The sequence below is a fragment of the Pithys albifrons genome, chromosome 1, assembly GCF_047495875.1.
Source record: "Pithys albifrons albifrons isolate INPA30051 chromosome 1, PitAlb_v1, whole genome shotgun sequence".
In the NCBI taxonomy this organism is placed as follows: domain Eukaryota; kingdom Metazoa; phylum Chordata; class Aves; order Passeriformes; family Thamnophilidae; genus Pithys; species Pithys albifrons.
This window is the reverse complement of record NC_092458.1, coordinates 34,897,381-34,913,613: the sequence shown is the minus strand read 5'-3', so window position 1 is coordinate 34,913,613 and position 16,233 is coordinate 34,897,381. Positions and strand designations below refer to the sequence as shown.

The 16,233-nt window shown below is 36.2% G+C and overlaps 2 protein-coding genes across 3 annotated transcripts in view; one reads left to right on the top strand and one right to left on the bottom strand.

Annotated features, from left to right (window-relative positions):
- The window catches only part of DNAJC3 (DnaJ heat shock protein family (Hsp40) member C3), a 43,056-nt gene extending 42,402 nt beyond the window's left edge, over window positions 1–654 (top strand). The window contains exon 12 of the mRNA XM_071549381.1: window positions 414–654. Coding sequence (XP_071405482.1) covers window positions 414–571 — 158 coding nt within the window. The 3' untranslated portion in view covers window positions 572–654. The remainder of the gene's footprint in view (window positions 1–413) is intronic.
- Window positions 655–4,924: 4,270 nt separating this feature from the next.
- The window catches only part of UGGT2 (UDP-glucose glycoprotein glucosyltransferase 2), an 88,600-nt gene continuing 77,291 nt past the window's right edge, over window positions 4,925–16,233 (bottom strand). The window contains exons 32-39 of one of the 2 annotated variants that reach the window (XM_071549358.1): window positions 15,448–15,546; window positions 14,292–14,376; window positions 13,683–13,865; window positions 12,313–12,473; window positions 11,901–12,015; window positions 9,230–9,346; window positions 7,870–8,014; window positions 4,925–7,000 (exon numbers count right to left, since the gene is read on the bottom strand). In XM_071549358.1, coding sequence (XP_071405459.1) covers window positions 6,978–7,000; window positions 7,870–8,014; window positions 9,230–9,346; window positions 11,901–12,015; window positions 12,313–12,473; window positions 13,683–13,865; window positions 14,292–14,376; window positions 15,448–15,546 — 928 coding nt within the window. In that variant the 3' untranslated portion in view covers window positions 4,925–6,977. Of the gene's footprint in view, window positions 7,001–7,869; window positions 8,015–9,229; window positions 9,347–11,900; window positions 12,016–12,312; window positions 12,474–13,682; window positions 13,866–14,291; window positions 14,393–15,447; window positions 15,547–16,233 lie in introns of those variants that run through there. The other variant, XM_071549368.1, reaches the window with a different exon arrangement.

Sequence of the window (16,233 nt, the reverse complement as noted above, 5' to 3'; positions counted from 1 at the left end):
TTTTTACTTTTTTTACTTTTTTACAGTAAGTTAGAAATGCAGCAAAGTGTAAGTCGTAACAGGTATTCAGCTTCCCTCTTTCCCTTTATCCCTCTCGAGAAAGTAGTGCACTAATACTTGCATCCAGTCTGTTACATGACATCAGATGTAAACCTGGAAATACTTACTGGGTTTCACTGATTTCTGTTAAAAGTCAAATAAGAGTTATTATTCCAAAGGTCTCTTTCTGGGATATCATCTTGCAGAGATTTCTAGGATTGAGTAACTCTGGATATGCTTCCTTCAAGGGTATGGGTGTCTCCTGCCTCAAGTGCTGTTGCAAATGGCATTTAGATTATAACAGCACCTGAAGTATTCCAGGGAAGCACTGCTGTTACTGTGCCATGATTCGGTATTGGCTTTCTTTTCTCCAGAAATGAGGCGGAAGTTTGATGCGGGAGAGGATCCACTGGATGCAGAGAGTCAGCAAGGTGGCAACAACCCTTTCCACAGGAACTGGAACACGTGGCAAGGATTCAACCCCTTTGGTTCTGGAGGAGGACCATTTACATTCAAATTTCACTTCAGTTAGAGCCAAGACTGTTTCTGGTGGCTGCTGCTGTTTTTTACTCAATTCGTTGAAAAATAAAAAGTCTCTCAGTTCAAGACCCAAAATCATAATTTCTAATGTTGTCCTTAACCCCGAGTCTTACTGCACTAGAAGGAAGCTCACTCTTTCTTTCGGTATTCAGCGAGTTTGCTTTGTGGTGAGCTGGACAAGTTCACACTGGCTGGGGGGGGTTTGTACTGCCTGTTGTGGATATGCAGGACACTTTTATTCCCACGGATGGAAAAGCAGCAAGATGCTACTTAGGACAATGCTTAAATTTAGGACTCAAGTAAATGCTTAAAGATAAAAATGCATGTAAATATTTTTCTGGATCGGGGCCTAATAAACATGGCAAGAGTAGATACAATAGTCTCCACATTAACAAACTGTTGGTCGTGCTCAGCAGAACGATCCACCTCTCAGTATTTTTCGGAGGACACCCTGGGGCCCCCTGCTGTGTCAGTGTTGGCAGTGCCGTGGGCTGTGTGCTGAGAGTCCCGACCGTAGCTCTGGGAAAGGAGTGCTTGGGAACGATTGTATTGGAAAATGTCTGTTCATTAACCTGAAAGGGAGTGGGGTGATTTCCTTTTCTTTCCTTTTTCAGCTATGAAAGTAAAAAGCAAACCAAACAAACCACGCTTTTTTTCTGAATGTTGTTTGGAGTGTTTATTTAGGTGTGATTCTTGAGGAGTTTGCACTTTAACAAAATATCTGTTTGAGATTTGAGAAGAAAATTTGATGGGACGTTTCCCTGACTGTGCAGCAGTTTGTTAGTTCTGTACATAAACTCAGAACTAAGACAGGTACTGCAGACTGCTGGGATGTGATACCAACTCCAGCCCTACCCTGTAATACAACTTAATTTCTGCTGCTTGATGCAACAGGGAGTTAATACTATGTCAAATTGAAGTAATTTTGTGTTTCTTGTAACAGCCACGGTACTGCAGAAACAATTGTGTGCTAAAAGAGGGACTAACTTCCCACTAGCCCAAAGTCTGGTTTATTTTTTTACTGTGTGCACATAGCTAAAATTGGTCTGGTGTAGTTGATGGAACTGTACGAATGTGGCGTGCTGCATTCCCAGGGCTGTAACTGAATCTGTCATAACTGCGGTTGACTTTCATCAGCAGACGTTTTCTTAAAACACAAGAATTACAGCAGTGTTTTGATTTGATTTTAACTGAAAACCAATAATCAGCTGATAGGAAACTTCTCTCTCTTCAACTTAATGGCATTTGGAAGCATAAGCAGCCTTGGTAAAACAAATGGAATTAGCAAATAAGGCCTTCAGACTAAAAGTGGTTTTTTGTTACTGTAGTCATTGTTGATGCGTAACTCTTGGCTCCTGCCTCAAGGACTTCATGAACATAATTGTGAGGCCAGGTGGCTTTGTGAAGTATTTTTCAACAGCAGTTTAGAGGTCAGTGTTCGGCAGAAATTTATCCTCAAGCTGAGGAGCACAAGTAGTGATTTTTAGCAGTTTATGGTACAAACCCACCCCAACAGCATGTTAAACTCCACTGTTGGATATTTCCCAAGTTGAATGACTTCCTACAAGTTCAGTTTGTGCTTTTGACCCGTCAGGAAATTTTTTGCTTGAAGTCTGTCCATCAGGACACTGTTCAGAGCACTATAGGCTGGGGTGGCTCTCTGGACATCAGGCACAGGAACTCTCTGCACAGTGAATGAGTCACCTGCTGCCCCATGGCAATGGGCACTGCACACCTGCTTTGTGCTGGCAGCACAGCAGGATGTGCAGGCAGCTCTGCACAGGCATCTGTCTGTCCTCACATGGCTCTTGTCAGCCCCCGAAGGCAGGGTGGGTGCTGCTGGGGGGGTGGTGGTGGTGGGGTTTGTGGGGTACGAGCCATCATTTTGTACAAATGCTTCTGTATCTCCTCCTTCACTGCAGAAGGGGCTGTTTTCAAATGAGTATTGGATGAACAGTGTAAGCAAGATGTCGTATTTTGTGCATACAGGAGTGGTTGGGCTGCAGAAGTCATGACCAAGAACACAGACAGCTGAGTTTGTGTGCCAGGGAAGCGATGGGAATGAGAATTCTTTCAAGGGACTGCTCTTGTTCAACTTCTTTTTTTCCTCATCCTTCTCCCTTCTGTGTTTTAAAAGCTAGAGCTAAGAGAATTGTTTCCTGGAGTTTTAACTTCTTTCCTCTAGGGAAGAAATAGGATGGTCCTCATGAGTAAAATTCTTCATATGAGGCACTGATGCTGGAGCAGTACAGGGTTGTTGCTCTGAGGCAGAAGGGACAGTTCTGGTGTATGCTGGGAGCATTCAGGAAACAAAAAAGACCATGTGCATTTTGAGAATGAACGGGAAAGGGAAAATTACATTTTAAGAAAAAAGACTTTAATGTAGTCAGTAGAAGGAAGATGATTAGTACCTGAATGCTGTTCGTAGATTCCTTCTGTGAAAGACAAGTTCCTGGAAACAAAAGCAAAAAATGACAGTGGAGAACAAAGTATTGAGCAGCTGCTGTTTACAAGAAGTGTTACCACCCCAGTGCTATTCCTAAGGGCTTTGAGGTACTTCTGGAAACACAGAAAGACAGTTTGTTTGAAAAGGAACCATTTATATTGCAAGGCTCTCCAGATACGGTGATGCATTTCCTGATGTGACTTTGGAAAATGAAGCGCTGGTAACACGCTGAGTGTTAATGGTGCAGGCGACGTGCAAGGAAGCTGAACATGCCTTTTTATTTATTAGAGGATGTCTGTAGTGCAATAATGTTCAATAACTGAACATTGAAATAAATGTCTTGGTAGTTTGTCAACCCCAAGATGTGCATGAAACATCGTTACCATAATTGGCCTGTATGTAGATGCAAACTTTGTTGAATTCTCTCAGTTTCAGTAACGTAGTTTCCAACTTGCTTTAAAATGGAGGTGGGGGGAACATATTTTACTTGGTACATGCTTAATACTGATGTACTGATGATCAGTGTTAAAACAGATTCGAAGTGACTTACAAACTGGAGAGCTCAAACCTATGACATGTGCAGAAAATGTGTCAGCTTAAATTTTTTTATAGTTTCAGTTTTCAAACCTGTGTTTGGAACAAGAATTATTCTTCTGTTTAGGGCTTTGATTTATAGGAGCTTTGCTGGAAACTGGTCAGGATAGCATAGCAGGTTAGTTGTATTTAAAAGTGCCTTATTATAAGGTATTGTTTGTTTGCTCTGTTATACACACTTTTATCCATAAAATCATAAAATAAATGGGAGAATAATTTTTTTTGCCCTCTAAGTAGCAGTTTTATGTTATAAGAAGGATAAGTAAAGCTAGCCAGAGATTTATCAAATTATAAAATGTCTTTATATGAAATCATAAATTTAAAAAGCAAGAACTGTTTTTTTCTAGAACTGTGGGAATTATTTTATGGTATTTTTCACAATAAAGATATTTATGATGACAAGAAAGCACTGCTGTGTATTTGCCTGTCCTTCTTTGCTCATCCTGCTCTCCACGTTTGAAGTGAGAGCTGTGCAGAAATGAAGTAAAAGGCTGCCAGTGCCAGCAGGGAAGAGAGGAGGAGGAGGAGGAGCCATCACATTCTGTGTGAAAGAACCTGGAATGTTGAGAAGTCAACTACTGCAATTGTAGACACCCTATCAAATGCCAATTTCACAGTGAGAACCGCTAGCCCTTGGAATAAATTCCCCAGGAATGTGGTGGATTCCCTCATATTGGACACTCAGCTTTGCCTGACAGGGTGCTGGGCCATTTTGTCTAGACCAGGCAGGCTGGACCAGAGGATCCTTGAGATCCCTTCCAACGTGGTATCCTGTGGTTCTGTGAGTCTGTGAAGTCTCAGTGGGAAGGCAAGTACTTGATTCAGGGAAAAGGAATATTTTCAGTACTAAAGCTCTGACTGTAATGTCTGGTTTGTTCATTTTCTGTTAAACTTACAAGCTGGTATCAAGAAGATTAAAACCTAAAAAAGACATTGCAATATTACTATGAATATAAATTGTAAAAACCCTTTATTTGAATAGTCCAAATATTCCTTTGCTTATTTACTGATGCACACGATGTGGCAAAACTCTGGTAATCCAGGATGAGTTTCCTTCCCTCTCCCTGGGCAGAGCACACAGACTGGAAACAATAGAGAAGCTTTCTCTGCACCTCTTAAGTTCTCACCCTGCAGCAGGTTTCTAGTTTTGAACATTGCTGTTGCTTCCCTGCAAAAACACTTCCTGTATTTTAAATTAAAGACATTTAAGGACTTGCTGCACTTTTTTTGCTTTCCATCTATTAACCAAGTATTAAATGGGTATTGTGTAGTACAAAAAGGGAGAACAGAAGATAATGATTTTTTTCTCCAATGGCATCTTTTAATATTTGGTACAACATACACAATCCATTGGTTTGGTATTCAAAATATAATGATATGCTAATGACTCAAAGTGCTGCTTTAAAGATATCTTTAACAAGTAGTGAATATATTGGCAGGGCCCTTCTTGTTTCATAAACCAATGTGCATCTCAAAAAAAGAGCTTTCTTTGAAAGTAGTATTAAGCAGGAAAAAAGAAATACTGTAAAAAATTTTTTACAAATATATAAAACACTGCAGCAGGAAATTGCATGAAACCTTTTACATCTTCAAAAACCTCCAGCAAATTACATTTCTAAAAATTATATTCTAATCACTTAAATAATCTCAAGGAAATAGTATTTAAAGAGCTATTTCCTTTTTTAAAGCCTCTAAAAAGTGATCCAATTCAAAAAAGAACAGGATGCTGCAGAGAAACCGAAAATGAAATCAGTGCATAAATTAATCACTTTTTATACTGCATAACAGAAACTTCTTACACAGATACTCCTAAGACAACTGAAGTTTCTTAAAGAACCTTTAACTTCTGGCTCAAACAAGCTTGCCAATGTATGCTCCAAGCATGAGAGACCAAGGCAGAGGGACGTGAAATGCTGCCGCAGAGTAAGGCATCAGGATGAAGTATAACCAAAAAAAAAAGAATAAAGAAGCAAGCAGTTGAATAATGGTTTTTTTCCTTCTCTGAGATGGAGTATCAGTTACTTCCTTGTTATCCATGGAATTTATAGCGATGGTGCATATGCTAAGTCAATTTTAAGTCCATCTATGACCTGAAAAGTATCAGCAAGGTGTAATTTTAAATACTTGCTCTTCCACTGTAAATAATCAGCACCTGAGGACAATGATAGTACATACAATTACTCATACAAATAATTTATTCAGTTATTTGCTGGTATGGAAATACTGTGCAACTCACTGTAGATTTACTCTCTTAGTGCAAATTACCTTGTCTTTTATAAAATTTCGAGCATTTAGACTGAACAATGAGTTCAGTGGTTTTTACAAGAATTTGTGGTCTTACCCCATCCCATTTTGAAACCAGCACAGCCTAAACAACAGAGTATGTATTAAAGGCACTAGATTTCAGTTTAAGACATAAATTCCTCCCTTTCAAATATATGTATTGCAAGAACTTTTCGCTGCAATTTTTGTGGGATCCAAATGTCAGTAGCCCATTAAAGCAATGGTTTTGGGAGCACAGACTTAGCAAATTACAGGAGACACCGCTGATAGTCAAAACTATGTATTTTGTTATTTTCTTTGCCGTTTTAAAGAGGATGATGATAATAAACACTGAGTAGAAACAGTTTTCAGGTATTGACCTTCTGATACACTGTGTGCTGGTTGGAGGAAAACCTCCCTAACCAAAGCCATAATGGAATTTTATGACACATTATTTAAGTGACCAAAAGGAAACTAAGAATCAAAAATTAGTTTTTAAAATTTGTAAGAGTGCAGCAATCCTACATATTAAATTAAAAGTGTCATTCCTTGTTTTTAGCTGCCGAGTTGACTTACCTTTGTGTGGGCTAAATTACAAAAGTTATTTTTTGTGTCTTACCATTTTTGCTACACTGAAGTTCCTTCTAGTGACCACAGCATTTCTCCAGGAACAAAACTAGGGACCTATAACCAAAATACTTGATATTTAAATACATAAGCTTCATGCATGTAATATGCACAAAACAGCCTTCATGTATCTAATATTTAATGTGTTTGTCCTCCCCCAGACTGACAATATGTCTTTGAGAAGCTGAACACCTCTTTCTTCATATTCTAAAATCCTCTGGGCAAACTGTACTTTAAAGAAGGAAAAGAAAACCAAACTCCACATTGGTTAAAAAACCACACAATCCCAAGTACCTGTGGATTTCTCTTTTTTGTATTGCATTTGAAATGTTTTAAATAACACTATAAGTTATAAATTATTTGACTGAACATTAAAGAATGTTGCAAATAGTGCCACTGTAACACTTGTAACTTCCATCCAGTCTTTCCCAGACCACTGAGCTGTCACCATTGTTGCTCACAGGCTGCGCTAAAGTTCATCGTGCTTAAGACCTGTAACCAAAGAGAAAAAGAAATTTTAAGAACAAGTTAGATAAAGACAGTTCTGTAAAATGTGGAGAAAGTCCTTTACTTTCCATTTATTGCTAGTCAGTCAGTTCAGCAACACCAACTTTGTTTTAGAAGCCCTTAAAAGCTGACCATGAGCTTTCACAAAAAATAAAAACCATTACAAATTCTTTATAAGGAAAAGTGAATTTGCTCCTTGACTCGAGACTTTTAAATATATATCTGCTAAGTGTTTTTTCAACATTGAGGGCTGAGATCATAATTTTGTTTTGTTTCTTATTACTCCAAGAAGTCAAGTCTTACTGGAAGTCCTATAAGTGTGTTTGGTTTTTGTTTGGGGGGTTTAATGTTTTTTAGGTTTCTTTGTTGTTTTGTTGTTTTTTTTTTTTTTCATTCATGCTGTTTAACAAACACAGTTTAAATTGCATTGGTAAAAAGATCAGCCAAAATCTATTTGTAGACTAAAACACAATTCAGTTTGGTGCAAAAAGGCCCTGTCTAGATAAGCCTGGAGACAACAGACTCAGTTATGACATGAGCTTTAGATTGTCTAAGTGAAGTCGAAGCTAATGTGCTTTATTTTTTGTGTCTCAAATGATGTGTGACAGTTGGTTGTGTTTGAGGTCCAAAATAGGACACCACAAAACTTTCTCTTAGATTCTGGCATAAAACAAAAGATTTTATCCTCTCAGTATAAATCCTACGGAAAGAAGCATCACACAATTATCAAAACCCAAACAATTTCTCCCAGAACAGGGAAAATTACACAAGTACAAGATTTGACCCCAATCTAATTTCAACTGTATTGCTATTTAATTTTTAAAAGCTAACAGATGAATATGCATAAAAATTACCTTTTTGAAATAGCGACGTTCGGTTTTTCTTCGCTTTTTCAATTTGCTCTATTAACTTTCTTATCTCAGCGTCATAGTCAACCCATTCAGGAACTATCCGGGCAGCAGCCTCTAGTTTTGGTTCTTTGGTTTGGGGATTGTTGCACTGAAAGTTTGAAACATATCAGATGTAAACAAAGGAACTGTGAAAATAACATCTCTTCAGAGAACTCAGCTCTAATAATTTTGTCAGCATTTCCAATGTCATTGAAGGACAGCAGGCAAGGTCAGTTACTTTGATATTATTGAAAAATCCCCAAACAATGAAATTGTAAATAAGCCCTGTTCAAATAACTGAAAACATTTAATTGAAATACTTTTCTTTTTCCCAGTGCTCCTGACTATATGCATAGCACAGAGATGGCTAGCACAGGGCTACTAATGTAAGATACACATTGGGCCACTGAAGCTGAATATAAGGGCTTTTTATTACATTTGTGATGCTTCCTCTAGTGTCCTGTAGAAAAATGTACTGATTATTCCTTAAATGGAAATCACCATATCAAGTGATACATGATAATAGGACTGAAAGTCTAGTAATTGTCAATTTCAATTTTTCTAATTTTTCTATTTCAGTATTTCTAGAATTTCAATTTTTCTTTACTAGAGAGCACCCCTCTTCAGTGCACAAAAATAACCTTTTTTAAAAACTGTAAATTAGACACAAAGAAAACAAAACTACATACTGAATATTCACACCAAATTTCAGATGTCTGCTTTTCTTCCAAACTATGACTGAAGCACCACACACAGTGTGTGTGGGTTGTCAAAAAATCCAAATGGGGGAAAAATGGGATGAGATTAATACTGACAGAGAAGATTTTCTCTCTGTTTCTATTCTCAAAGAAAGACACTTTCTTCTTTCTAAATGTGGACAGTCCCCTCATCATTACAGTTTTTTAAGCTTTGTTTTATCTCCTGTTTATAGTGATGAAAGAGACAAAGAAAACCGTGATAATATCAAGTCCTATAAACATCATCTTCTGGAGGAACCTTCTATGTAGGGAGTGCAAGAGCAGCACACAATGCCTTGAGATTTAACAGTACTTCACCCCAGCTCTAGAAGTCTGGCTGAATATGGAAAAATTATAAGGAAAATACATATATGGGTGTGGGATTCCTCAATCTGCCCAGTTAAGAGACAGCAACGCTTAATTTTTTATTACAGTTTTCAGCTTTAGTGTAAGCCAATTTGGTACAGAGCAAGCAGGAGAGGAAAGGGACAGTGTTGCAGTGCCTTCCAGCAAGGCTGTCTTCATGACATGACACATTTATCCCAAAAGCCACGGAAATCACAACTAAGTTGTTAATCTCTACTCACCAAGTCTATTGTTTTAGCCTTTTTCTTGGATTCGTCATCACACCAGGTTTCACACCAAAGCCACTCCTGAGGGAGAGACTTAATGGCTACTTGATGAATCATATTATTGGGAAGATCCTGTACAAATTTTGTAAAATCATAAATTACCATTGAATATAATGTAACTGGTTATCAAGCAGCTCTCTAAAAGTAGAATATCGTTGCCTATGACTATTTCTGCAAATTGTTCCTACATTTTCTTCTTACATTTCCTTCTTAGTGCTCACATAGTTCTTTTCCAAGTACATTCAAAACTCAGTCATGCCCATTTTGATGGTGAATTCCACCTCTAATTTACCAAGGAATTTTTTCTTGTACTTAGGTCTGTCCTTCCTTAGCTTGACATAAGCAGTACTTCTATCTGGTACTTTTGCATCAGATACTGTGTGTCATATTATAACTAAAAGCAAAACTTAAACCATCTCTCCATTCCTTAAATTTGAAAACAAAAGAAGCCTTCAAAAAACATATAATGCAGGATTATGCCACTACTGTAAATTTAGATGACTTCTGGGAAAATGAATTCCAGAAATATCAGTGTGAAAAGGAAAAGCTACTAAACTACTATTCTGGCTACCTTCCTTACTTCTTTTTTGTTTTTTTTACATTTATTTTCTGGTCAGGTACTCTGATCATGAAAACTCTGAACCAAGATCTTGCTGCATGTTCCAAGCAGCTACAAATGAGAAAAACCTCACTGGCCACAGTTACAAATAACAGGTGTAATTAGTGGATTTATCTCTAAGTTCCCTCACATGTGCAACCCCTACATTACATTTTAAAATAAATGTCACTAATAAGTATTAATCACATCTTATTGTGCTTGTGCCAATTCACGTTGCCAAATGTGACAGCACATATTGCTGCATTATGAAAGAAAATATATAATTCAAATCTTGACATTAATACAGAAAAATTACATCAAATGTAAGTATACTGAGAGACAAAACATTAAACATTGAAATGCTTTATTTTTTGAAAAACTTAAATTTTATGAATTTTTGGAAGATTAAAAAATGGTTTTCCACCATCTCAATTTCAAAAGAAGACAGACTGGTTTTCTGTTGTGCCTCTTTGACTTTCTAAATGAAATCACAAATCCTGAGTTACTACAACTCCTGAGTTGTGAACTTACAAATTGTTACATGGCATAGAAAGGAGGAAGTCAGCTGCTAGTTCCAGGATTTAAAGTAAATAGAACTAAAGAATGAATTAAAAAAAAATCTAAACAAAATTACTGTATTGGAAGTCTACTTTTTCTGATGTGTAATTTTTCACCCTAGGAGTTCTATACTCACTCTTCTTGGCATTTAAAATCACAGTTTCCCCTTCTATCTACTTCTCTTTCATGGTTTATATTAGCATAACCTTAACTACCACCCATGAAGGTGTCAGTGCTGGCATATTAGCAAAGAGCTGAGATTGCTGCTGCTTTGAGAAGAGCAATGAGCACTCCAGTCATGTATTTAAAATAAAAATAGGAATAAAAAGATCATAATGCATCCTTATCAGTAGATGAAAGCTCTCCAGGACTCAAATACACTACACTGTGGCTTGTATTTCTAGGAATATTGCTGGGTTTTTGTGTTAGTAGTAGCAATTGAGACAGAAAGTAGTCCCTATCAATACAGTTAGAAACCAGATTACTATAAAAATATTACATTGAAATATTTTTCTAACTAATTCCAAATCCTGTCAAGATTAAGCTACCTTAACATCTGCTCCTTAACATCTGCCTTTCAATGTGGTGCATAAGAGTTATTTTAAGAGATACACGCTATGTCTGTATGCTATGTAGCACTACAGGTATCATGTATTAATGCTATAACTGAAAATACCAGAATCTTAAAATGGAAAGATAAACACTTTTAATACACAGGCACTGAGAGATGTGGGCTTTGCTACTGCCTTTGCTGCGCTAGGCAAGTAAAAACGTTTGGTGCTTTAGCAATTCCACGCGTAAAACAAAAAAAAAAAAGCAGGCACAATCTCATCTATGAAGCCTTCTGAAGTCCACCCAAAGTGAGACACAAATAAAAGGTGTTAACCACTCAGGCAGAAATCTGATGAACTGTTAATATCCATCTTCGACAGAGTTAAATAACCTCGACTACAGGAACAAAGTAATAAATTTAAGTATGTTATGTTCACATGGGATCTACTTACATGCTCGTAACTGCACCTTAACATACCTTATTTGGATTTACAAATTCTTGGAATTATATAAATAAAGACTAAAACCACCCCAAGGTGACCATGTACAACCACCAGAGTGCCTTTGCAGTCAGCTTACAAAAAATGTTAAATTTACATCAAGGAAAAAAGAGAAGAAAAAGGAAGAAGCTCTTGCCAAATAAGAATATAATTACCATTATCAGAGTAAAGGTGAACAGTCCTCTATATTGGTTGTTCTCTCATTTTTTCCATGTTAAACAATCATTTAAAATAGTAATAATTTAATGTTCAGTTTTCTGAACTGTGCTCATATGCACACCTGAAAATGTGCTAAAACAGCAGTAAATAGCAAATAGTTTTGGAATTATGTAACATACATCTTGAGATAGAAGACAATTCCATGCATATTGAGAAAGATACAGAAAATAAACCCCAAACTGCTTAAAGCCATATATACCTGATCTAGATTTGCCAGACTGTTTGGATCCTGACTAAGAGCCTGGTACTGGCCCCGAAGTCTGTCTCCAGCTGCAATCTTTCTGAATGTCTTCAGATCCACAACATATAAGGCACTACAAAGATTAAAAACAAAAAGGATTAAGACTTGTGGAGCTTCACCTTCCTTTTGATAACATTATTAAAACTAACAAGAAACTAAAACATGTTCCCATCCTGAAGGAATATTTTTCTTAATTAAGTGGCTGAAGCTACAATAGAAAAGTGAAATGAATCAGGATTCAAGCCTTACCCATCCCTTCCTGAGAGTGACTGGAGGACAATTGGTTTGGAATGCCTCAGTGATCAACATCAACATCCAGATTTCAATCAAATGCACAAACCACACAAAAATATGTAAGAAATTACCCTACCTAATATGGTATTTCCTTTTCCCAAGATGTGATGCCCAGTATCCCGATTTCCAGAAACGGTACCCATCCATTTCCTTCCGGCTGTCACAGAAAGGTGTGTATCCATAAGGGGCTCCATTTAGATCTAGATCTCTGAGTTCTTTCAAGTCACTTCTCACAATCTAAATAAGAATATATTTATAATTTAGTACTGTTTTTAGGGTATGCATCTGAGGGATTTTAATTAAAAAAAATCTGAGACACTACAACAGTGGAGCATAGATAAAGTATTCCACTGGAAGATATTTACCAAATTATTCCTCAAGTTAAAAAAAAGGTGTTTATTATCTTATTAGAGTGTCCATCTGTGTAACACATTTAATAAGTGAGTTAAATAAACCAGGCAAAACATTTTTAATTGTTTCTAGTTGCTCAATATTAAATTCCTCAATGAAGAAGTATAACTTTTGAAATCTACCAAGCATGTCCCTGTTAAAGAATTCTTCCTATTTGTTATGTAACTTGGGTACTCAAAAATTATTGCACCATTTGAAAAATCTTTGTATCTAGTGGTAAGTAATTTTAAAAATAGGTTATAATGATGTTTTATAAATGCCCCTTATTTACTATTCAATCCTTGTCCATCTAATTTATCAGTGGTAAAACAAAGTTTTAACTACTTGGGAGTACAGAGAAATCCTTCCAGCAGTTAGGAGAGACAACCAGTGGTACCAGATGGTGCATCCAGATGAAACTGTAGAATGTTGCAGTCCGCATTACTACACCTAAATTTAATTTATTTTGAAGCTTTGGAAACGAACCAAAAGACATTAATATTTGCCCTGAGGTTTTTAATAACCTTGTGATAGACCCTTCAGTGCCTCATCTGTTGGAGACAGCATTTTGTGCCTTTCAGTGGTATTATACAATATTCATTCCTGAGTGAAAGACCGCTTACAAATTCAAAATAGAGACAGGATTAATCTTGACAAATTTCAGCCATCTAGAAGTTGTTCAGACAGTCCAAACTAATCTGCTCTGACTCCCCGCACAGTGTTGAAGTTCTCTCACAATCAGCCCAGAGAGTGAATCACCCCAACACACCTTCAGTGAAAGGCACATTTAAGATCACATAGACCTTTCCAGGTGCCTTTCTCTTTCCACCAGACAATTTAGGACAACTCATTGTAGTGAGACTCTTAATGTCCATATGAGTAAAGACAAGTGAAATTGCTGCATTTCACATTCTGCAACACCACTGGATCTGTTCATACAGCTGCAATAGTCTTACAAGATCAACATCTGAATAAAATGGCCACGGAGGATGAAACTGGATCAATGTAAGCTCAAGTGAATTCCTCACACATTTATATACCATTATATTTTCTTACCTGATCAGCATCAACAAATATTATTTTATCCACAGCCAAAGGGAAAAGAACATCCAAGAAAAGAATTTTGTAGCCCCAGATAATTCTCTGTTTTTCTGTCTGTTGATAAAGCCAACGAGGCCACTTATACTGTACTAACTCATATTTGAAGCCATACTTTTTAGCCATGTGAGGAATAACATCCTAGAAGAAAAAAAAACCGATTAGGTGCACATAGATGGGACACACAAGGACTTAAAAGGAAAAAGAGTGAATGCTGCAGTACACTTACAGCTGTGTTGGCCTTACTGACTACACAACTTATTATTTTGAAACATTTCTTTTAGTTTTATATCAGTATCCTCAGCTATACACAAAGCATTTTATGCAAGCTCTTGGAGGACTATCAGAAGAAAAGAAATTATTCTAATTTATCACTGGGCTTTACATTCCAGATGAGAAGAACCTTATACAGAACACTTTTAAAACTATTTGTATTTAATCCACTTAAGAGACCATTTTCCACTGTGAAAATTTAATTTGAATAATATAATTATTCAACTGTAATTTAAAGAAAAGTTACTTAAAATTTTAAAGAAAAAAGTAATAAAAGAAATACTTTTCTCCTACCTTAAATGTTGGGGAGAGGTAGTTTTTCAGAAACCAAAATTTAACTGATGTTTTTGTATGACGTAGGACAGAAAGCATCATAATTCTGTGGAAATATAAGTCTATAATAAACAAACAAATACACACAGGTCATTAAATTTTAACTACATTTAAAGTGTTAAAACTTTCTAAGTATAATTTTCTTTTACCCAATTTAAGCAGAAATTTCTATCCATTTCTAATTAAAAGCTTTATAGAGCCGTGTGTTCAAGGCTGCTTTGAGATGGACTTATTTGATCCAGATTGGCTAAACAACAGTAGAAGGAAAAATTTCAGTAGTGGATCTATGAACAAGTTTCATTTTAAGAGAAGTGCCTGATAAAATTAGAATAATGATTAATACCTTATATTAGCTTATTTTAGAATATATTAGTTGAGTTTATTAGGTTGCTGAAATAAAAAAGCATAGTTCAAGCAAAGATGCTCTTCAGAAAACCTTTCATAACTGTAAGAATCACTATTTTGGGTTCAAGTACTTTTCACTATTGTGGCCTCTGTTTGGTGTAACCAGATACATAAGCAGTGCCTTACAACTTACAAGAGGTCAAGTCTGCCTTAAAAATCAAGAAATAATGACTCTTAAAATAACACAAAGAAGCATGCAGAATGTTTCTAATTATTTTCCCGTCCTTTAAAGTGAATGTATCTTTTCCTTTATGTAGGTTGTTGTAGGTTGAAGGAAACAAACAGAATGCTCAAACTGCATCAGACTACTAAGAAATAAAATTGCCAAATCTGACACCTGTAGACAAGTCCCATATGGGCATATAGAAACCCCACAGTTTGGACTAAACACAAATAGGTACAACTCCAATGAAGTCACTTCTCTTATGTCTTTATAAAGAGAGGTTAAACATCATTTATGTTTGTACTTCACACATGAAAGACAAGGAGAACATGTTTCTGTCTTCAAAAAATAATGGTACTTTTGAACATCTGTATGTTGAATCACTTTGTTCTGAAAGTTTAATTTAGTCCTCATTGTTATACAAACTTCCTATGTATTGAAAATTTATTACTTTTGTTTAAGGAGTCAGTTTCTTTAAGCTGCTTAGTTCTAGTATAAAAATTTAGAGTATTGCTACGAAATTCTTGTTTCCTTTTACCCTTTGCTTACCTTAAAAAACGCTCATATAAATGGCCTGAAGCAACAGAAAAAATGTTAAGAATATCACTTTTCTTTTCCTTTTCTTCTGTTGGAATTTCTTCTGAAAATCTAAGAATTATAAATTATTATATAAAATAAACATTCAGCAGAAAAAATATACTAAATTATTATTAAGCTCATAAAGTATCAAAAGTAAGAATATACACAAAAAAATACTCATCCTACAGTAACCAAATACACTTACAATTTACTCCCACTGCACATGCTTATGATGTCAAAATCTTTTGGGAGCAACACCTCATATCCAGCCACTCAGGACAAACAATGACACAACTGCAGTCTTCAATATTTGCAATCAAACAGAACCCAGATTTGACAACAACTCCATGTTTTATCAAAGTAAAAAAAAAAATCAGAAATACACACAGCCATATGATCTTGATAACAGGTAATTTTTAAAATCAAAACCAGTTATTTTCCATTCTTCATCCACATGCATTCTACATCAGAACAACCAATGCATATTCTTCAGGTGAGGAATGTCAGCACAGCCCCATAGGTGGTTCAGCTGGATATATTCCCTAAAATACAGACTAAACATAATATAAAGATGGTCATATCAGGCCAAATCACATATTTAGCCCACTACTGTCCCAACAGCAAATGACAAACCTGAGTAGCAGCCTTTCTCAGAATACTCTTATAGCATTCAGTGGTCTGTGGTGATAGGATTTCCTGAGTGTTTTTCATAATACTTGCTGAATTCTTCCTTAAATTAATTAAATTACCCTCTCT